This window comes from Dermochelys coriacea, chromosome 1 (genome assembly GCF_009764565.3).
Source record: "Dermochelys coriacea isolate rDerCor1 chromosome 1, rDerCor1.pri.v4, whole genome shotgun sequence".
Taxonomy (NCBI): Eukaryota; Metazoa; Chordata; order Testudines; family Dermochelyidae; genus Dermochelys; species Dermochelys coriacea.
In genome coordinates, this window is record NC_050068.2 from 351259414 (window position 1) to 351282598 (window position 23185).

At 46.8% G+C, this 23185-nt stretch overlaps 1 protein-coding gene across 19 annotated transcripts in view; it reads left to right on the forward strand.

Annotated features, from left to right (window-relative positions):
- Positions 1-23185, forward strand: part of SBF1 (SET binding factor 1) — a 163618-nt gene that overhangs the window by 78400 nt on the left and 62033 nt on the right. For all 19 annotated transcript variants that reach the window (XM_043499947.1, XM_043500007.1, XM_038396481.2 and 16 more), the window contains exon 2: positions 20651-20736. In XM_043499947.1, coding sequence (XP_043355882.1) covers positions 20651-20736 — 86 coding nt within the window. The remainder of the gene's footprint in view (positions 1-20650; positions 20737-23185) is intronic.

Consider the following 23185-nt stretch of genomic DNA (forward strand, 5'->3'; position numbering starts at 1 on the left):
AGACTCCAGCCAGGTAAGGCTGAGAGAGCAGCCTGCCAAGGCAGGAAAATCTGAAGAAACCAGACTTGGGGAGAAGAAAAGGAGTACTTGTAGCACCTTAGAGACTAACAAATTTATTTGAGCATAAGCTTTCATGAACTACAGCTCACTTCATCGGATGAAAGCTTATGCTCAAATAAATTTTTAGTCTCTAAGGTGCCACAAGTTCTCCTTTTCTTTTTGCGAATACAGACTAACACGGCTGCTACTCTGAAACCAGACTTGGGGAGTAGAGAAGCCCAAAGACTGAGTTTTGTTTTGTCTTATGTCAATAAATTAAACCCTGGGGGAAGGGGCATTATTGGACAATAAAGCCTGTGTGGAGATTATTTAAGAAGTTCCTTGCATGGGGGAGCTGAGGTACCCTGGAGAGGGCCTTCAGCCCAAGTGGGGATTCTCAGGAGGGGGTTTGCCCTATGATACCTGTACAGGAATGCTTGCCGTGTGCTCAAATACTGAAAACCCCACACTATGCATTTTACAGCCCCTTCCTTCTAATGCAATACTTGCACTTACCCATCGCAATACCCACACACCACTCTCATATCCCACTTCACTGCTGACCGGCCAGATGGGCACCTCTACTGACACACGCTGCCTCACTGAGTGAGGCAGTGCTGAAAATGAGGCAAGATGAACCTCTCGACATGCACACATTCCTGTTTCCTTTCGTAACATGCAGCTGGTGAGGGGCATGCTTTTGATAGAACAGATGGATTCTCCGGTGGTTCTGGCCTCCACTAAAGCAAAGTCAATTGGCAGCATTTGCTCAGGGTTGATTTTCCCTGTTGTCTTGTATGTCCCAAGCACCTTTCTGCTTTCCCATGGAGACACTTGGTGGAGAAACCAGAAGCTGAATGCACCCTCACTCCAGTGGAGGATGCTTCTTATCTCATCCTTCATACTAGGGATGGGAAAATCTCTAACTTGTCACTCGCCTAGTCCACCCCCTGCCATGTGTAGGGCTGTCAATTCTCTGCCTTTTTGGAGGGGGGGAGAGACGTACAGTGGTGGAGCAGTGGGAAAGAGCCCAGGATTCAGTCCAATTCAGACTTTCCCCCTTGTCTTCAAAGAAAGGAGGGTCAGAGTTAGACTTCGTTTGGTGTCAGTTCTCATGTACCTGTGTGGGCTGGGTGATGCCTCCAGTAGTAGGTGGCAGTAACTGGCCTGGCTCCCCTCTCCAGGTGCATGAATAAACATGGAGCCTGAATTCCCCTCTTGCCCCAAGAGGGAGCTTCCTTGGCACTTGGTTAACTTCTTAAAAGCCAGACATCCTAGTGGCTATTGAGGCAGCTTCCATAGGAGGACTACTCCCAAAATGGGCAGTGTGTGGGGGCCGCTATTCTGTACTGGCTAGTATACTAGCTTTGGCTCACTGCTTTTGAGGAAGGTTTAGTTAATTATTCGAAGCCTGAGATATTTGGTAAGGACTTCCTGCTACATAATGGTAGTTTCCAGAAACGGAGATATGGGTGAACAAGTGGCAGACAGCTGTAAAAAGCTTATCTCTTCCTCTGCTAATAACTCCCCAGGCCTTGAGCAGCACTTTCTGGGACAAACTCTCGGAAGCAGACGGATATTTTTAAATTACTTCCTCTTGGACCTTAATGTTTCTAAAGATAAATACAACTTTCCTCTTGGCAAGTGCTCAAGAATGGAGCTGCTCCTCTGTGTAGGGCTTCATATCAGCACGTGTCCTGTTCCTGACTCCACACCTCTACTTTTTTTTTTTTCCCACTGGCTCATAGTAAAGCTGTGTTAGGTTGTTGTGTCCTTTCCCCAACCCCCTGCCAGTGCAGGATTATTCCACTGGACTCAGGCGTTCTTAGAGAGAGACTGGGTCAGGGAGTGTTGGTGTTACTAATTTGTACGATCCCTGGCTGGGAGAGGAGGTGGAGGGAATTTACTCTACAACCCATTGAGTCCTTTGCTTCTCTGGACTGAAGGGAGGATAGCTCTTGTGATGAAGGCACTGGCCCATTGGAACAGCCATGAGGCCCCCCCCTTTTTTTTTGAGGTGTTGGTTAATGAGCCTTTCAGAAGGGAGAAGGGAAGCAGCTTAGCATTCAGACAAAATAAGGGAAACCTTTTTAATGGTAAAAAGAAAAGGAGTACTTGTGGCACCTTAGAGACTAACACATTTATTAGAGCATAAGCTTTCGTGAGCTACAGCTGAGCTGAAGTGAGCTGTAGCTCACGAAAGCTTATGCTCTAATAAATGTGTTAGTCTCTAAGGTGCCACAAGTACTCCTTTTCTTTTTGCGAATACAGACTAACACGGCTGCTACTCTGAAACCTTTTTAATGGTGTGAGTAATTTTTTAACCACTGGAACAGTTTATCAAGGGTTGTGGTGAATTCTTGTTATCACTGACCATTTTAAAATCAAGATTGGATGTTTTTTAAAAGATCTACTTTAGGGATTATTTGGGGGCAATTCTCTGGACTGTGTTATACACGAGGTCAGATTCGTGGTTCCTTCTGGCTTTGGGAATCCTGAGTCTTTGAATTTCTTCGATTTTTAAAAGGCTCCATGTCCAGCCCTGAATTTGGTAGCACTCATCGCGGCTCTGGCCCAGGCAGGCAGGGTTTTCTGGCTATGGCTCTTTGTCTTCCAGGAGCAGGCCCTAACCTTGCAAGGACTAGATGCCCAAAGTCTGAGGCAGCAGCCAAGGGCTATTGGGATGCCCATAACTTTGGAACAATTTAAATTTGGGGACTCCCTGGCTTTGCTGTAGTGTCTAATCCAGGGGTCCCCAACGTGGTGCCTGCGGGTGCAATGGTGCCTGCCGGGCAGTTGTGTGTGCCCGCAGGACACCGTGCCACCGAAATGCCGCCGAGTGCAGCTGCCATAGAGCCGCCCGCTGAAATGCTGCCAAAGAAGCGTTGGTGTTTCTCAGCGGTGATGCTTACTGCCGCCTCTCGGCAGCATTTCAGCAGTGGGGTATCTGGTGCCCACCACAGTCTTCTGGGAATAGGAATATGCTATTCCCACAGAAAGGTTGGGGACCACTGGTCTAATCCATCTAATGTAGTGGCAAGGACTCAGATTCTGTCCAAGGTTCCTGTTTCACACGTCTCAGAAACAGCTTAGTTTCTTTCAGCAGCCACCTCTGAGGTGTTTCCCCAGCTGGGTGGGTGACAATGCACAAAGCAGCAGGGATCATAACTTTCCAGGCTTCAGGAGGCCCGGTGCTCTGATATCCATGTGACTAGAATGAGCTAGAATGTCCCATGGACACCTCCAGACCTTAATCTGAGAGCGCAAGGGTGGGTTTGTGTAAGGTAATGACAGCTTTAAGGTGAGAGCTGGAGTCCAAAGAGGGAATGATGTGAAAATAGAGACAGACTTATAAAAAGGTCTCTTAAGGAGAAAACACCTTCCAGTTTTGTGGAGACATTTAATTTTAGATTATCTATAAAAATCTCATTACTAGGCAGCTCTTTAGTCTTGTGACAGAGGTTCATATAAAGCTTTGTTGTGACTTGTAAATGGAATTGCCCTGGTGCCATAGACTGAGGATTAGCACCACATCAGATGCTGGAGATGGTAAAGCACAACCTGGTCCCTCTTATGCCCAGGAGAGGATTGTTCCCTTCAGCATCGTTGGGGGTTTGTCCAGTCTAGGTGTAAGTGACCAAATGATGGAATCTCTCTCCCTTTCCCCTTCTCCCCCTGGAAAAATTCCACAGTCCGCTTGAACTCTCTGCTGAGACATTTTCTTGATACTCAGGTTAGAATGAAATGAACAGTTTTTGTCCTAGCTATATCTCCTTGCCCCATCCTGAACAATTCTTCTCCCTCAGTGATCATATCCTTCAGACACTTAGTTATTGTCTTCCCTAGTTATTGTCCTTTAACCAAGCTCTACAAATTTAACCCTTCTAATCTTTCCTCATAAATCAAATCCTCTAGCCCTCTAGTAAATTGCATAATCACAGGTTTCAGAGTAGCAGCCGTGTTAGTCTGTATTCGCAAAAAGAAAAGGAGTACTTGTGGCACCTTAGAGACTAACAAATTTATTAGAGCATAAGCTTTCGTGCTTTAATAAATTTGTTAGTCTCTAAGGTGCCACAAGTACTCCTTTTCTTCTAGCCCTCTAGGTATTTGTCTTGCTGTCAAACTTTTCAGTTTCTGAGGTGCCCAGATCTGAATGTAGTATTGCAAGTATTACCAATGCTTTCCTTTTCTCCACACTGACCTTAGCTTTCAGTACTTGCCGGGATGGTAGTGTTGGCAGGATCTCCCAGTGTCACTGCACATCATCATGCCATGTATCTTTTGCAGGCTTGATATATAATGTGACGGCTGCATGTTCTGCATCTGGAGAGTTGAATCTGAAACATACATGAGTGAGCAGAGAGGCTGGCCCCAATCTGGCACATCCAGCCAGTTTTGTTGCAGGGCTGTGTAAGGGGTCATGTTCTGTTATGCCATGGGACTTTCTGGGAGTTCCTCCTTTGGAGTTGAATTAGACTGAGATGTGAAGCCTAGAAAAGACTGACTCTGTTGGGAAAAGATGGGTGAGGTAGTATTTTTTTATTGGATCAACTTCAATACTGGTGGGTTATTTAATATTTATATTACTGTGGAATTGAAGGGCCCCAGAATCCTGGGAAAAACACACACAGGAGACAGTCCCTGTCTTGAAGAATTCATAATCTAAGAAAAGCTTGTGGGGAGAGCATGGTCGAACAGGCACAACTCTTATAGATGGATGTCAAAAATAAACAAAAAGTGTCAGCTATTGCCCTCTTCCCGCAGTCCAGCCATTCTAAGTTGCTGAATTTTCCCAGATATCAAGTCAGAGATGGGAAGCGAAGAGCCCTCAGAGTCCTAGAGCCCGGGCTGAAGACTGAGCCCGGAAGTCTACACAGCAGTTAAACAGCCAGGCAGCCGGAACCCCACGAGTCCAAGTCAGCTGGCACAGGCCCGTCATGAGTGTCTTTAACTGCAGTTTTCAGAGTAGCAGCCGTGTTAGTCTGTATCCGCAAAAAGAAAAGGAGTACTTGTGGCACCTTAGAGACTAACAAATTTATTTGAGCATAAGCTTTCGTGAGCTACAGCTCACTTCGTCGGATGCATTCAGTGGAAAATACAGTGGGGAGATTTATATACACAGAGAACATGAAACAAGGGGTGTTACCATACACACTGTAACGAGTGAGATCAGGTAAGGTGAGCTATTGCCAGCAGGAGAGCCGTGGGGGGCGGGGGGGACCTTTTGTAGTGATGATCAAGGTGGGCAATTTCCAGCAGTTGACAAGCACGTCTGAGGAACAGCGGGGAGGAGGGGGGGAATAAACATGGGGAAATAGTTTTACTTTGTGTAATAACCCATCCACTCCAGTCTTTATTCAAGCCTAAGTTAATTGTATCCAGTTTGTAAATTAATTCCAATTCAGCAGTCTCTCATTGGAGTCTGTTTTTGAAGTTTTTTTTGTTGAAGAATTGCCACTTCTAGGTCTGTAATAGAGTGACCAAAGAGATTGAAGTGTTCTCCGACTGGTTTTTGAATGTTTTAATTCTTGACGTCTGATTTGTGTCCATTTATTCTTTTATGTAGAGACTGTCCAATTTGGCCAATGTACATGGCAGAGGGGCATTGCTGGCACATGATGGCATATATCACATTGGTAGATGCGCAGGTGAACGAGCCTCTGATAGTGTGGCTGATGTGATTTAGGCCCTATGATGGTGTCCCCTGAATAGATATGTGGACAGAGTTGGCAACAGGCTTTGTTGTAAGGATAGGTTCCTGGATTAGTGGTTCTGTTGTGTGGTGTGTGGTTGCTGGTGAGTATTTGCTTCAGGTTGGGGGGCTGTCTGTAAGCAAGGACTGGCCTGTCTCCCAAGATCTGAGAGGGCGATGGCTCGTCCTTCAGGATAGGTTGTAGATCCTTGATGATGCGTTGGAGAGGTTTTAGTTGGGGGCTGAAGGTGATGGCTAGTGGCGTTGTTATTTTCTTTGTTGGGCCTTTGTTTGTTTGTTTGTTACCCAGTAGTAGGTAACTTCTGGGTACTCTTCTGGCTCTGTCAATCTGTTTCTTCACTTCAGCAGGTGGGTATTGTAGTTGTAAGAACGCTTGATAGAGATCTTGTAGGTGTTTTTCTCTGAGGGGTTGGAGCAAATGTGGTTGTATCCTAGGGCTTGGCTGTAGACAATGGATCGTGTGGTGTGGTCTGGATGAAAGCTGGAGGCATGTAGGTAGGCGTGTAGTGGTCAGTAGGTTTCTGATAGAGGGTGGTGTTTGTGACCATCGCTTATTAGCACCGTAGTGTCCAGGAAGTGGATCTCTTGTGTGGACTGGTCCAGGCTGAGGTTGATGGTGGGATGGAAATTGTTGAAATCCTGGTGGAATTCCTCAAGGGCTTCTTTTCCATGGGTCCAGATGATGATGATGTCATCAATGTAGCACAAGTAGAGTAGGGGCATTAGGGGATGAGAGCTGAGGAAGCGTTGTTCTAAGTCAGCCATAAAAATGTTGGCATACTGTGGGGCCATGCGGGTACCCATCGCAGTGCCGCTGATTTGAAGGTATACATTGTCCCCAAATGTGAAATAGTTATGGGTGAGGACAAAGTCACAAAGTTCAGTCATCAGGTTTGCTGTGACATTATCGGGGATACTGTTCCTGACGGCTTGTAGTCCATCTTTGTGTGGAGTGTCGGTGTAGAGGCTTCTACATCCATAGCAGCTAGGATGTTGTTTTTAGGAAGATCACCAATGGATTGTAGTTTCCTCAGGAAGTCAGTGGTGTCTCGAAGATAGCTGGGAGTGCTGGTAGCATAGGGCCTGAGGAGGGAGTCTACATAGCCAGACAATCCTGCTGTCAGTGTGCCAATGCCTGAGATGATGGGGTGTCCAGGATTTCCAGGTTTATGGATCTTGGGTAGCAGATAGAATACCCCACGTCGGGGTTCCAGGGGTATGTCTGTGTGGATTTGTTCTTGTGCTTTTTCAGGGAGTTTCTTGAGCAAATGGTATAGTTTCTTTTGGTAACCCTCAGTGGGATCAGAGGGTAATGGCTTGTAGAAAGTGGTGTTGGAGAGCTGCCTAGCAGCCTCTTATTCATATTCCGACCTATTCATGATGATGACACCTCCTTTGTCAGCCTTTTTGATTATGATGTCAGAGTTGTTTCTGAGGCTGTGGATGGCACTGTGTTCTGCACGGCTGAGGTTATTTGGCAAGTGATGCTGCTTTTCCACAATTTCAGTCCGTGCACGTCGGCGGAAGCAGTCTATGTAGAAGTCTAGTCTGTTTCGACCTTCAAGAGGAATCCACCCAGAATCCTTCTTTTTGTAGTGTTAGTAGGAAGGTCTCTGTGGGTTAGTATGTTGTTCAAAGGTGTGTTGGAAATATTCCTTGAGTCGGAGATGTCGAAAATAGGATTCTAGGTCACCACAGAACTGTATCATGTTCGTGGGGGTGGAGGGGCAGAAGGAGAGGCCCCGAGATAGGACAGATTCTTCTGCTGAGCTAAGAGTACAGTTGGATAGATTAACAATATTGCTGGGTAGGTTAAGGGAACCACTGTTGTGGCCCCTTGTGGCATGTAGTAGTTTAGATAGTTTAGTGTCCTTTTTCTTTTGTAGAGAAGCAAAGTGTGTGTTGTAAATCACTTGTCTAGTTTTTGTAAAGTCCAGCCATGAGGAAGTTTGTGTGGAAGGTTGGTTTTTTATGAGAGTATCCAGTTTTGAGAGCTCATTCTTAATCTTTCCCTGTTTGCTGTAGAGGATGTTGATCAGGTGGTTCCGCAGTTTCTTTGAGTGTGTGTGGCACAAGCTGTCAGCATAGTCTGTGTGGTATGTAGATTGTAATGGATTTTTTACCTTCAGTCCTTTTGGTATGATGTCCATCTGTTTGCATTTGGAAAGGAAGATGATGTCTGCCTGTATCTGCATGGGTTTTTCATGAAGTTGATAGATTTCCACTCCATATGGCTAAATTCAGTGCCTTGCATAATGACAAGTTTCAGAGTAGCAGCCGTGTTAGTCCGTATCCGCAAAAAGAAAAGGAGGACTTGTGGCACCTTAGAGACTAAAAGAAAAGGAGTACTTGTGGCACCTTAGAGACTAACAAATTTATTAGAGCATAAGCTTTCGTGAGCTACAGCTCACTTCATCGGATAAGCTTATGCTCTAATAAATTTTAGTCTCTAAGGTGCCACAAGTCCTCCTTTTCTTTTTGCGAATACAGACTAACACGGCTGCTACTCTGAAACCTGTCCTTAGAGACTAACAAATTTATTAGAGCATAAGCTTTCGTGAGCTACAGCTCACTTCATCGGATGCATTCAGTGGAAAATACAGTGGGGAGATTTATATACACAGAGAACATGAAACAATGGGTGTTACCATTTGTATATAAATCTCTCCACTGTATTTTCCAGTGAATGCATGTGATGAAATGAGCTGTAGCTCACGGAAGCTTATGCTCAAATAAATTTGTTAGTCTCTAATGTGCCACAAGTCCTCCTTTTCTTTTAACTGCAGTGTAGATGTACCCCTAGAGTCTCCAGCCATGACAGGGAGGAGCAGACTACTTCCAGCCCTCCTCAGCTTTGCACACGGTCCTTATTTTCCTCCCACAGAAAATTCATTCATGCTTGCTTCGTAAGTATGTAATGAGGGACCAGTGCTCTCCCTTTTTCTGTGAGTCATTCGTCGTCTTGTGCTGCTGTGGCACTGAGACATCCTTGCTTGCCATCCTCTGCAGTGAAGTTGGGGAAGGATTGTGGTGTCCCCTCCCTGCCAGGTTACCATAAGCAGTATAGCTGGAGCCCTGACGAGCAGAGCAGGCACTTGTGCAATACTTTTTTGGGAGGTAGGGAGCTGAGTAGAGAAAAAATTAGGATGTAGGTGGCCAGGATGCTGCCCTGAAGCCAAGTTCCTCTTCTGAAGACCATGGGGAAAGGTCCTCAGGTTTGTTCATGCTGTTCCATGTCTTATCCGTGGCATTTGAAGGGTCTATGGCCACTAAGGAATTTAGAGTCAATGAGATTTAAGTGGCAGCAGTTGTACTGATCTCTATAGAGTGGCACCATGTGGGGCTTGTGCAATTCAATTCGCTTTCTGTTTCTGGACGTGGCCCTTCAGTCTCCACGAAACAGAACCTTGATCTCCCATAGAATCTGCTGAGTTTAACCCTCTTAACGGGCAAACTACCAAATAATTACTAGCACCTCCTTGATTCCAGGAACTGACCCTTTCTCAAATCCAAGCCAGCAATGTTAGCCAGCTGAGCACAGTGGCCTTGGATTTGGAGACTTTACTCTGGAGGGTGGAAGAGGATGAGATTGAGGTGCCATTCTGTAATGTTGATCACCATACATATTTCAGAGCTGACTGGCCCAAGGGAGTTTTGTTCCAGAACAAGTGGACACCCAATCAGTATAAGATGAGTAACAAACGTGTAGAGGTTTATGGGATAGGAGATCCCACAGGCCCCACTGGGGAGTGGTGCATTGTTGGCAACAATGCCATGGGATGCCCCCCCAGAGTCAGCATGGGTATAAAGAGTGATGAGGCCTAGCTTTCAGCATGGTTGGAAACAGCAGAGAGAGATGAAGGAAGTAACCAGAGCCTTGAGGGTAAAAGTCTGGGGATTTTTGCCTGCTATACCCAGGACAGTTAGTTGTTGATACAGATAATCCATTTGGAAACTTGCCCTCCCCAAGTAAAGGTCTTTTTCAGCCACAGTGGAATTTCCTTTAATTGTGCTGTCAGTCCAGCATGGTGGCCAGGGATGGGTGGCTTAAAAAGTAAATCCATGGAATCAGGGAAGAGTCAAGAAGGCCTCTCCTTTCTTGATACAGGAGGAAAGAAAGGAGGAAGATGAGATTCCCACAGCAGCTGGGCTCAAAATACTTCCTCTGAAATTCCTTATGTTTGAGGGAGGACAGGACAGCGCTTGGTGCTTTAACAGTGTATCCTGGAGAGCAGAGGTGGGCAAACTACAGCCCGTCAGACCGTCCTGCCTGGCCCCTCTGCTCCTAGCTGGGGAGGCTCGCCCCCGGCCCCTCCCCTGCTCTTCCCCTTCCATCGCAGCCTCAGCTTGTTGCGCTGCCAGTGCTCTGGTCCGCTGCTCCTACCGGGCAGCACGGTAAGGGGGCGGGGAGTGGGGGATTCCGGGGGGCAGTCAGGGGACAGGGAGCAGGGGGTGGTTGGATAGGGGGTGGGGTCCTGGGGGGTGGTCAGGGGCAGGGGTGTGAATAGGGGTCGTGGCAGTCGGGACAGGGAGAGGTGAGGGGGAGAGAGGGTGGATAGGGGGTGGAGTTCCAGGGGGGCAGTGAGGGATGGAGGGGTCCTGGAAGGGGGAATTCAGGGGTCAAGGAGCGGGGGGGGGGTTGGATGAGTTGGGAGTTCTGAGGGGGGCGGGAAGTGGGAGGGATGGATGGGGGTGGGGGCGGGGGCCAGGCTGTTTGGGGAGGCACAGCCTTCCCTACCTGGCCCTCCATACAGTTGCGCAACCCCTATGTGGCCCTCGGGCCAAAAAGTTTGCCCACCCCTGCCGTAGAGCCCAGCCACTGGTCAGTATGAACAAGAATATTTAACTCTGTGGTTTGCACATTTGAAACGCAAAATGGCTATGTTTTCCTCACAGCCCTAAAGGAGGGTTTGGGGATGTAGGTGGGCATCACTTCCCACAATAAGCTCCTCCCTGAATCTCCCCTTCCAACCTTTTATAACTCAGCCTCAGACTACACCAAAATCTTCCCATCCAGTGTGTGTCCTCCTGAAGCTGCTTGATGGGGTCAGATCCTTAGCTTCACTTGGAGGAACCCTGAAACTGTTCTTTGAAGTTATACAGTCTCACTTTTTACTATAGTTGCACCTTCTCCTTTGCCCTGAGAGAAGTCAGCCTCATGCCAGAGTTATTGGGAGTTCCTGATTGTTATTAGCTTGTGGCATGCAAAATGGTTTGGGAGCCATTTTGTAGCTGATAAGGTCTAGCACATGAGGGGTTCCAAAAGAGCAGCACGCTGGCCAGAGGCATACTGCCAGGCACCCTACAACGGCTACTGGTCCCAGCTTACAATTCTGGGACTTGAAGCAAGTGACCTGTCTGCTCTGATCAAGGTGGGACATTGCTTGTGGGGAGAGAGGCACTGCACTCCATTTTCAGTTCAGCCCTCAGTTGGCTAGTGTGACTGTCCCTGTGATGTGCTAATGGTGCTTGTCAAAATTCTGAATACGTGTAACCTGGGGCTGCTTTTTCCACACCCTTGGCCAACATTTCATGTCTGAAGGCAAGCATGACCTGGGGACTTCCTGTCTTTACTCTTTATTTGGTCATGGGAGTCCTAAAGCCTTGATTGGCTGCAGATTGAACACATTTCCTGTCACCCTGGAATGCTATAGGGTGCAGCATAGGGACTTACCAGTATCTGATGGTTGCTTAATGTTGCTTCTTATCCAGTCTTATGGCAGTTTGCCACCAGAGTGTAATACATTGGGATTTTTTCTTCCAGCAGATCTGGTTAGCCAGGTGCTGGACTCTGCTCAGGACAGAGATCAAGTTTTATATAGGAAATCGGAATCTCCCCACAATTCTTTTTAAAATTAGTACTTTTTCCAGAGCACCATGGAACTGCTCCAGTTCATATGGGTGGGTATTTGACGGCCACATTTTTGTCTGTACTAGGCTTGTGCTAAGAGGCGCTGCTTTACTCTGGAGCAGAAATTAGCATTGCAGATGGATGTGCTGTAAGTAGTTTCCTGGCAGACTGATCTGCCCGTGGCATCAGCTGATGAACCAGCAGGTGGTTTTTGCAATGCAGCTGCCCCATGCACATTTTACGATAGCTCCCCTGTAGAAGAGGGATGTCCAAACTTTGCCTAATCCAGGGGCCGCAGTGGCTAGTTTGTCAGTAGCCCAAGGGCTATGCCTGACTTGCATATAATAGAGCAGATTGCATCCTCTTATTTCTGAAGGTTACTCCTCTCAGACCACAGTTCCCAGTATGCAGTGCTCCAACTCAACCACAGCTAAACAGGCCTCATTGCAAGCTGATGTCTGTGGCCTTTGTGTGCTAGTGTATTAATGCTGGTAGTCTCCCTGTAGAATTCTGAAGGGTGCGTTTTACTCTCCTGCAGTGTAAGATGTTTAATGAAGCTTTGGGATTTTATGACTTTTGAAATGGCTGCAGTTTTACAGTCTTGGGCAAAAAGAAAAGGAGTACCGGTGGCACCTTAGAGACTAACAAATTTATTAGAGCATAAGCTTTCGTGAGCTACAGCTCACTTCATCGGATGCAGTTTCTGGAATCCTCTTCACTGAGACATCCCTGGAACTGAGCTCCAGCTTTGTTTTGATCTACAGAATTTATTCTTAGCCTGTAGTTTAAAATGAGTTGTCACTTTTACTTTAGTAGTACTTGCATGTGAAGTGTCCCACACCACCACCTCTACCAGGTGGAGCTAGTTCATCTCCAGCCTCATAAGGGGCTTCTTATTATCCTTGTAGTGATCTGCCCTGGTTTCACTTTCATCTGTGCTACATAATACATAATACCAAGCAATAGATATGATCAGTGACATCTGTGGAATCATGTCTGAGACTGTGGATAAACTAATTGCTGGGACAGACTTGGCACATTGTGCAGACTGTCATTTGAAAGCTGCTGGTGACATTACTAAAGGACTACTGCGGTAAGTCGACCTACACTATGCGACTCCAGCTATGTGAATAACATAGCTGGAGTCAACATACAGTAGGTCAAGTTGCTGAGGGGTCTACACCGTGGCGGGGTCAATGGGAGAAATTCTCCTGTCTACTTACCTTACTCTTCTTGTCAGGGGTAGAGTACAGGGATCGACTGGAGAGTGATCTGCTGTCGATTTGGTGGATCTTCATTAGACCCGCTAAATCGACCGCTGGTGAATCGCTCTCATTGATCCTGGCTGCAGAATAGACATGCTGTAGTGTAGTCGTTCACAGATGTTTAAAAAAAGCTTCCCCTCCCAAGACAAAAGTTTTGCCATGGCAAGTGGCAATGTAAATGGCTCGTCGTTGGCAGGTGCGCTCTCCTGTCGACAATGAGAACCCTGCTCATAGGGGGTGGAAGTATTTGGTTGGCAAAAGTGCTGACAAACAGTGTTTACACTGCCCGGCTTTTAGCGACGTGGCCATGTTGCTAAAAGCTGTGTAGTTGAGACAAAGCCTAAAAGGAGGCCGCTTACATCATTGTGGAAGGGTTTGATTCCTTTCTGTTCCTGCTCCAAACAAGGTCTTGCGCCTTCTGTCCCTGTGCAAATTCATTTTCCCTCCTTTTTACTCCCTCTATTATGTCCTCATGTTGTAGCAGCTTTCTCCATAGAACAGATGGTTGCTGTTTTTACGCTGGCTGGAGGGACTGCTGCAGAGTGAAACAAGACCCTGTTTTCCCTGTGGGCTAAAATGTATTGCTGCCACTCTAGTCAGTCACAGCCCTTACCAGGCTGTGAAGCAAACCCAAGTCTTTTCTGAGCATGCTCGCCTGGTCTAGCATTGGTGCAGCAGGGATAGATCAACCGATGATGGAGGGGAGGAAGGAGGTAGGGGCTGAGTAGGATAGCAGGTGTGGATACAGGGAGAGTTGAGATTAAGTAGAGGTTCAGATGTGTCCATGGCTGAGAGAGACTTTGAAGAAGAGTCACTTTATCGGGGGTTCCTGGCATGGAGTAATGCATGTCTGCCTGCATAGGCGAGAAGTGTACTGAACAGATTGGTGTCTGGAGATGGGTGGCATGGGCGAGGATACAGAGGATGGAGTTTTGGTTTAGCTCCCCTCCAAATGTTCAGTGGTAGAGTCCGCTCTTTTCTGTTGGCTAGGTAATTTCTTTGTAGATTTATAAACTATTGAAAGTTTGTTCCACTGAGCTCTCCAGTTGGCTGCAGACCCTGGCCTGTTTGTAATCCACGTTATGCTGCACGTCTGTGCTGTTGTGAGAGCCATCCATTCCCAGAGACGGATCCTTTAACCCCATGGCCAAGCTAGCCAAGAGTTACACTTTGCTTGGGGTTCTTGAGTCCGATGAGTGCTTCAATTTTTAAAGGTTTCAGAGTGGTAGCCGTGTTAGTCTGTATCAGCAAAAACAACGAGGAGTCCTTGTGGCACCTTAGAGACTAACAATGCCCAAATAAATTTGTTAGTCTCTAAGGTGCCACAAGGACTCCTCTCAATTTTTAAACACATCTAAACATTTCAGTATCATGATAAAGTAGCATAAAACTCCAAATACGGCATATTGTTAATGCAGACAATGCTAAGCTATCCAGAGAGCAGTGACCAAGAGTTACCTTAAATCCTCCTGGCCTCTGTGCAATCTAGCACGGGGAGCACACAGGAAGGAAAAAGCAAAAGCAGCTTCCGTAACACAAACGTACAGACACGTGTTCCTAGATGGGCAGGTTAGAAACAGCTCCTGCTGCCTCTGCTGTCGTGGACCAGCTCATCAGAGCAGGAAAGAGCACCCCAATGTGAACACATTGACAGGGAAAGAGCCTTTTAAATGCTGGTTGCATTGCATAATGTGAAGTAGAAAGGCAAGGCTAGGCTACTGAAAAGTAACAAAGGGGGACCAGGAGATTGTCTTGCAACAGGGCATTCTAGTCACAATGGGGCTGATTTAATAAAGACAAAAGTAGCTAAAGGGTAGGACAGATGCAGTCCATGGACTTGTACAATGTGGCCGTCCTTATCTTTGTCAAGTGCGGTGTCTGTATGTCACAAGTCCCAGTGTGTAAAGCTCCGTCATGATCCAGCATGGCCTGGCTGTATTCTGCATGACAGTATTAAGATGTTTCAGAGTAGCAGCCGTGTTAGTCTGTATTCGCAAAAAGAAAAGGAGTACTTGTGGCACCTTAGAGACTAACAAATTTATTAGAGCATAAGCTTTCGTGAGCTACATGTTAGTCTCTAAGGTGCCACAAGTACTCCTAGTATTAAGATGGCGTTTGCAGTAGGCTCCATTACATGCAAAAAAGATGCAGGCTAGAGGCTTCAAGTCAGAAACATTGGAAGAAACCATGGAAGAAAAAAAATGCAGCATATCGTTAACAGGTGTAAATATATATTCCACATGTAGCAGACACAAACCATTATGCAGCTGCTCCGGGGAGCTGTGCCAGAGTGTGAGGTGAGCGCCAATATTTTGTAGCAGAATCTAAGCTTTCATTGCAAATAAATAAAAAAATCACAGTTCTTAGTCTTTATGGTTTGAGTCCCCCAAATGTAACTCAATCCCATATTGTCTTCCTGTAATTATATCTCCCCCCTCCGCTCCTGGAAGCAGCCGGCACCATATCCCTGCGGCCCCTGGGGGAGGGGGAGCCGAGGGCTCTGTGCACTGCCCTTGCCTGTGGGTAGCCCCCTCCAACCTCCCATTGGCCGGGAATGGGGAACTGCGGCCAATGGGAGCTTTGGGGGAGGTACCCACAGGCAAGGGCAGCGTGTGGAGCCCTCTGCCCCAGAGGCCGCAGGGACGTGGTGCCGGCTGCTTCCTGGAGTGGCGTAGGGCCAGGGCAGGCAGGCAGGGAGTCTGCCCTGGCCCCAGTGTGTGCTGCTGCCACCCCGGAGCCACTCCCGGTAAGCAGCGCCAGGCCGGAGCCCGAACCCCTCCTGCACCCTGCCCTCCAACTCTCTGCCCGAGTCCCCTGCCTGTACCCCAACCCCCTGCTCTGAGCCCCCTCCCCTGCACCATTGCCCTGTGCCCCCTCCTGCACTATGCACCCCCTCCTGCACCCCAACCCCCTTCCCTGAGCCCCTTGTACACCCCGCACCCCTCCTCTGCCCCAACTCCTTGCCTTTGTCCTGCACACCGCACCCCCTCCCGCACACCACATTCCCTCCAGCACCCCTGCCCCAGCCCTACATTCATGGCCCTGCATGCAATTTCCCCACCCTGATGTGGCCCTCGGGCCAAAAAGTTTGCCCACTCCTGTCTTAGATACTAAGATGTAGGCACTATATAGATGCTAACATAATGACAACTTCAATGTTGCTCTGAGCTTTCACTTCCAATAGTTTTAGTTGAAATGTCTTGCTAAGATAATCCATTGATTTTTGGATGCCATGCTTGACATTGAGGTGAGGTGTGGGGGAAATAGAGGATCACCTCCTTTTTGTCAAAGGTTACTATCCTCTCAAAACAACTTGGTGTGAAGTTTTTTGAGATTACAAGTTTTGTTGATAAAGGTAATAGTGATGCTGTAATATACTTGCTTTGTGTAGGCATTTAACTTGGCAACGCATGACATTTCGATTAAAAAACAAACAACCTAGAATGATACAAAATCCAATGTGGCATACTTCTCTACTTCTACATGAGATTGCCCTGTTTATACATCCCAGGACTGTATTAGTCCTTTTGGCCACAGTGTCACCCTGGGAGCTCATGATCATCTGATTATCGACCATGACCACCAAGTGTTTTTTTTTCAGTCACTGTTTCCCAGAATAGAGTCCCCCGTCCTATCAGTGTGGCCTAGGTTCTTTGTTCCTAGATACGTTTTTACATTTGGCAGTATTAAGAACTAGATAAGTTCATGGAGGATAGCTCCAGCAATGGCTATTAGCCAAGGTGGACAGGGATGGTGTCCCTAGCCTCTGTTTGCCAGAAGCTGGGAATGGACAACATGGGATGGATCACTTGTCTAACCCAGTATGGCCGTTCTCAAACAGTCACTTAAATCCAGTTTACCAAGTGATCCAGATTGCTATGTATCAGTGACTTGTCCTCTTCATTATTTACCACTCCCCCAATTTTTGCTTTATTTAAAAGCTTTATCAGTGATGATTTGGTTTTCATCTCGGTTGTTAATAAAAATGTTAAATAGTGTAGGTCCCAGAGCTGATCCCTGCAGGACCCCACTAGAAACACATCTGCTCAGTGATGATTCCAGGTGGACAATTACAGTTTGAGACCTGTCAGCTGGTTTTTCACCCATTTAATGTTATATTACCTCTGTATTTGGCACTGGTGCAACTGCTACTGGAATAATGTCTCTAGTTCTGATGTCCACAATTCAAGAAGGATATTGATAAATTGGAGTGCGTTCAGAGAAGAGCTGTGAGAATGAATAAAAGATTAGAAAACCTGCCTTACGGTGGTAGAGTCAAGGAGCTCAATCTGTTTCTTAACAAAGAGAAGGTTACTGGGTGACTTGATCAGTCTATAAGTACCTACATAGGAAAGAGAAATTTGGTAATAGAGGGCTCTTCAATCTAGTGAACCAAGTTGTAAAAAGTCAATGGCTGAGTGTTGAAGCTTGGCAGACTGGAAATAAGGCATACATTTTTAACATCAAGGATAAATAACCAGGGGAATGACTTATCAAGGGTTGTGATGGATTCTACATCACTGGCAATGTTTAAATCCAGATTGGATGTTTTTCTAGAAAATCTGTTCTAGTTCAAAAGGGAATGAATTTCTTGAAGTCCTGTGGCACACAGGAGGTCAGGCTAGGTGATCAGAATGGTCCCTTCTGGCCCTAGGATCTGAATCTATGAAAAGCAGAGTAATGAATGGAAATGCGCTGATTGGATCATCCCTGTTTGGATTTACTTGGAACAGCGTAAAATGTCCAATTTGCCATAGAAACTCAGCACTTGGGTGCTACAAAATCCAGTAGCAAGATTTACGCCCAACTTGACACAAGTGCCTTACATGAATCTGCCTTTGTTTCTTTTTGGTCAAGCTGTGGGAGGGCAGGTATTAAATTTCTAATCAAAGCTGTTGGGTCTGGTAGGTCTTGAAGTGAGTGTTGCTGTCTGAAAGGAGGTACATGAGACAGTAGTGGGTGGAGAGAAGTAGTGTCTGAGGGCAGGGAAAGGGAGCACACGCTAGCATTACACTGGACACTCTTTATGTACATAACTTGGTGGTGACCTTTCCTTTTTGGTCCTTGGACTATAATTGGCATGTGTTCTGCTGTCTGTGTTTTTAAATACAGCTGTGGGTGGCTGGTGGTAAGCAGAGTGGTAGAAACTGTTCTAGCTCCCAAAATAGTCCTGCAGTAGTCTATGCATTTTGGAGTGAGGCTTTTCCTGTTACATGGCCCAGAGGTATGCCAGGGTCAGCTGGCCCCTGTGGCTAGAAAGCAGTCTGCAAGTGAGGTTAGAGAGATTGAAGGGGTGGGGAGCATGGTGTCCTCTGCAACTGGAGTTGTATTCTGTAAATGGTGAGGGCCACTGGCAGCGGACTCTGTTTTGACAGAACATAGTACACCTGGAGCTGGTCGAGGAGACTGTACAAAGCCATGAAGGGTGTTCAGGATGAAGGACTAGGGCAGTCGCTTTGGTAACTGAAGGCTTGGCAAGGGATTAACCCCTCTCTAAACAAAGAGCCAGAAGGTATTTTACCAGCTAAAATTCACAATGTACTTCCCAAGGAAAGGTTAATGATGCAGCAAGCATCTATTTACATGTCACCTAGTGTTTCTATGAAAACAGCTCCCTGTTTTTTGTCCCAGGATTAGGGGTGGTGTCTACAGTAACTCCGCACTTAATGTTGTAGTTATGTTCCTGAAAAATGCGACTTTAAGTGAAACAATGTTAGGTGAATCCAATTTCCCCACAAGAATTAATGTAAATGGGGAGGAGGGGGAAGGTTCCAGGGAATTTTTTTTTTGCCAGATAGAAGGCATTATATACATTTTAAACCATTTTGAACAAGCAATTTAATACAGGTGTAAGTTTTTTGTTAACAATTTTAAACAAACAATTAGTACAGGTATTAAACAGGCTGGCAGCCCCCCATCAGCTCCCCTGTGCCCCCCCCAGCACCTCCCGGCAATGGATCAGCACCTTCCCCCTGCTCCCTCCGCCTCCTGCCTGCAGCAATCAGCTGGTTTGTGGTGTTCAGGAGGCTGGGGGGAGGAGCGAGGATGTGGTGGCAGCCTCTCTCCTGCCTACAGCAGTCAGCTAGTTTGCTGTGTAGGGGAGGGAGGGGAGAGGCTGTGTGCTGTGTCCTCACTCCTCCCTGCTCCCCCCAGCCTCCTGAAAGCTGCAAACCAGCTGATTGCCACAGGCAGGAGGCGAGGCAAGCAGGGGGAAGGCGCTGATCCGCAGGCGGGAGGCATTGTAGGGGGGCATAAGGGAGCTGATGGGGGGCTGCCAGCTGTGGACAAAGCAGGTGGCCAAATGATGTTATAGCGGAGCATTGCACAACTTTAAACGAGCATGTTTTGTAATGGAGCAGGGATGTAAGATCAAAACAATGTTAATCAAGAGGATGTTAAGTGGGGAGTTACTGTATTCTGTGGAAGCACAGGGCTCTGTACATATTTCTCAGCTGGTTAATACCTTTGAGTCCTCTTTCAAAAGCTGAAGAGTTGAAGTTTATACAGACTGAGCACTAGAATGGTGGTGTGCAAACCTTGATCCCCACCATACTCCTGTGAGAGGTCCAGTGTTATCCATGACTACGCTGAATAGATAGTAGAAGTGAAATCCATCTTGGGAGTCCTGACTCCCCACCGCATGCCTTGTCCACTAGAATACATGTGAGATTTTCTGCTAATGATTTGGCGTCTAAAAGGGGAGACTAGAAAGTTCTACAGACCTTAATAGCATTGTATTAGTCATAGAATATAAGGGTTGGAAGGGACCTCAAGAGGTCATCTAGTCCAACCCCCTGCTCAAAGCAGGACCAGCCTGCTAAATCATCAACTATCATCATCATCAGCTAACCAACTAAATCATCCCAGCCAGGGCTTTGTCAAGCCTGACCTTAAAAACTTCTAAGAAAGGAGATTCCACCACCTCCCTAGGTAATGCATTCCAGTGTTTCACCACCCTCCTAGTGAAAAAGTTTTTCCTAATATTCAACCTAAACCTCCCTCACTGTCACTCATTTAGGATTATAAATTTCCTTGCAGAGTTTGCAACTCGAACGTTGCAGCCTTATGCTGGTGTTTAGGAACCAAAATGTTAAACTGACCTATGTATTTCTGTGGTCCAAGCTGAGTGAAATGCAAAATACGAACTGCAGATGGTGAAAAAGGGAATTACTGTTCCAATCTTTCAGCTTCTATATTATTTTAGTAACACAAGGAAAGAAATTTGAGATTTAACCTAACCAGTGATGTTACACAGCTTCTCACATTCTTGTTCATCTTAAAGATGCGTTGAATCTGTGTAGTTTGATAGCTCAGGACATGTGGTTCTCTGTAGCCTAATTTCTTTGAGCTCTAGGAAGGTGCTAAATTGGGTCAGTTTGAATTCACTCTCCATTGTTCCTTTGCTGTGTTTGGGGTAAGGGTCCTGCTGTATGTACCTGGGGCATATGAAGGGTGGTTGTTGGCTGAGGAGTCAAAGTTCTGACTTCTAATATAGCTCTACCACTTACTTGCTGTCTAACCTGGGGAGAAAATAACTTTCCCTTTGTCTGGTTCCACACATGTACAATGGAGAGAATTCTTTCCTCCAGGGCGGGTGTAAGGGTTAGTTCATATTTGCGCTCTACCTACACAGGGTTACCGCAAGGCGCTGCTTGTGTGCAGTTCTGCAGTTTGCCATTGTTGCTCACTGCCTGGCTTTGGCAGGAGGTCAAAATGGCATCTGGTTGCAGCAGCAGGGCTGCCTGCATTCTTCTCACACTTTCCTTCTGCTTATTTTTGTAGGGAGCAGAGATGGCCAGGGGCAGATACTCCAGCGCTTCCCAGAAAAGGACTGGGAGGATAACCCCTTCCCACAGGGCATTGAACTGGTGAGTATTTTGGCTTTTGGGACTGGGACCTCCCAGTATTGTGATGCATGCGCACAGGGCTGCAACCTGCTTTGCACGTGTGTTAGTAGAGTGGGCTGTAGTACTGTCCATGCAGGCTTCAGGGATATGTCGTCTTTGCATGGCAGCAGGACTTTGGCCAGGGCTCTTCAGTTCAAACCCCTTTGTGGAGAACAGAGCAGATTGCAGCCTCTCCTCTTTACACAGGTGCAGCCGCAGCCTTTGGAGACCACAGGTCCCAGCATGCAGTGCTCCATCTTCACGGAGCAGTGTGTTCTGGAACTTGTACTCTTCGTGGGCTACGCCAGTCTGTTGAGTTGAGGGTGACTGTTCGCCATGTGTGTCCTCCCCAGTTTTAGCTGCACTAGGGGCTGGAATGCTTCCCCGCCAGCCTTGTTTTCCAAGCCACTTGGATGAAGTATCTGTGTAAATAGCCCTAGGTTTCAGAGTAGCAGCCGTGTTAGTCTGTATTCGCAAAAAGAAAAGGAGTACTTGTGGCACCTTAGAGACTAACAAATTTATTAGAGCATAAGCTTTCGTGAGCTACAGCTCACTTCCACCAAATGCATCCGATGAAGTGAGCTGTAGCTCACGAAAGCTTATGCTCTAATAAATTTGTTAGTCTCTAAGGTGCCACAAGTACTCCTTTTCTTTTTATAAATAGCCCTGACTCTAACCACAGTGCTCTGTGGTGTACTGCATTGTCAAAGCCCTTCACGCTCACTCAGCCTCACAACCCTGTGAGGAGGTAGCTTAGTAATATCCACTCGTACCTCAACCCCCCAGTCCTCGTGTATCCTGCCTCCTTTCTGTTATGGAGATTACTGGGCCATGGCCACCTCCCCCAACCCTCTGGGTGTATGTTTGTCTCTTGCCATGTAATTCTGAGGTACATGGAGACCTTTGAGGGTGACCATTGCTGGAGCAGACCCTTAACACAACATGGCTTGGTCAATTTGGCTCCAAAAGTAGGTTTTGTACAAACCAGTTTAACTAAAGTAATGACAACAGGACGGTTCCCACAAATTTAAAAAAATCAAGTCAAAAGGGTTTTAAAACCTTCCCTGGCAGCATTTGTAAAAACCCGAAAGAGAGATGGGCAGCAAAGGCCACTAGCCTCTCGTAGTGTTCTGCAGTACAAAGTAAATCAGATGATTGAGATGTCCCGTTAATGATAAGGTTAATAAAAGTAGTGCCCTGTTGTCCCTTTTAACACAGGGAAGGGAATTTGTTTTTCAAAATGACTTTCGCCCTAAGCTCCTTTGAGTCTCTCTCCCTCCTATGCTGCCTCTCCATGCAACCCCTTCCTTTTCTCAACTGCCCAGAGTGAGAAGAGAGGACAAAACGTGGACAGAAGATGCTTTAAAGACCCATGCTGCTGCCTTGTTAACCTCATAAAACCAGCAATGCCCAAATACCCAGCAGCTTCTCCTTCTCGCAGTGTGTGTGTCGGATCATAAGTACCTGCCGGAGCTCACCGGCCAACTCTGTGTCACTCGCTTCCCTTTCAATTTATGGTGCGTCCTGATCATGATTTTTCCGCACCAACCTGCAGCCATAGCTCAGGTTCCATTATTGCTTTTGGAAAGAGAACAGTCACTGCTGCTCTCAGCAGGGACCTAGGAGCTCTGCACAAGCCTTGCATTGCTCTTCCATGACACCTGCTGGCCTATGGCTTCTTGCTGTTTCCTGGCTGGAGAAGAGGAGCAAGTGCTGCATATTTTAGAAGGGGTGTGTGACGGGTGTCCCCCGCCTCTCCCTTGGGGTGCCGCCTGGAACTGAGGTACAGCTGAGCCCTCTCTCAGTAATCTGGGTTCACTCTTGCACTGTTGTCACTGTGCCTCCCTGGGTCACATCAGAGAGTACCAAATTCAGGACAAGCTGCTGGAGGAAAAGGCAGACACACTTCTTCCATGAGATATACCAAACCAGCAACAAAAGTAAACTTCTGTCTCATCACACTGGCTAACAAGAAGTTAGGAAAGCAGCCTCCTAAGGTATTCCAGCCCTGAATTCAACACCTAGACACTAGACTTAATGATGAATGGTTATTTAAAACAAATTTCATCAAACAAAAGGGTAGTTGTGATCCCAAAGGACCAGCCACATACCCAGGTCAATATACAACTCAGATCTTACCCAATAATCATGCTGTTACCAATCTTTTAGTATCTAATATCTAAACATTTATAAAACAGAAAGAAAAAAGGATGGGAGTTAAAAGTGGTTAAAGGAATCAAATACATACAACAATTGCAAGGTTCTTGGATCAGGCTTGAAGCAGTGATGGAATAAACTGCTGGCTTGTTAAGTCTCTGGTTGCTTCCAAATCATTGGAAGGTCCTCAGTCCTTTGGTTAGAATGCTCCCATGAGTGTAAGTCCATAGTCCAGAGGTTTGAGCAGGAAAGAGGCAAAATGGAGATGTTTCCA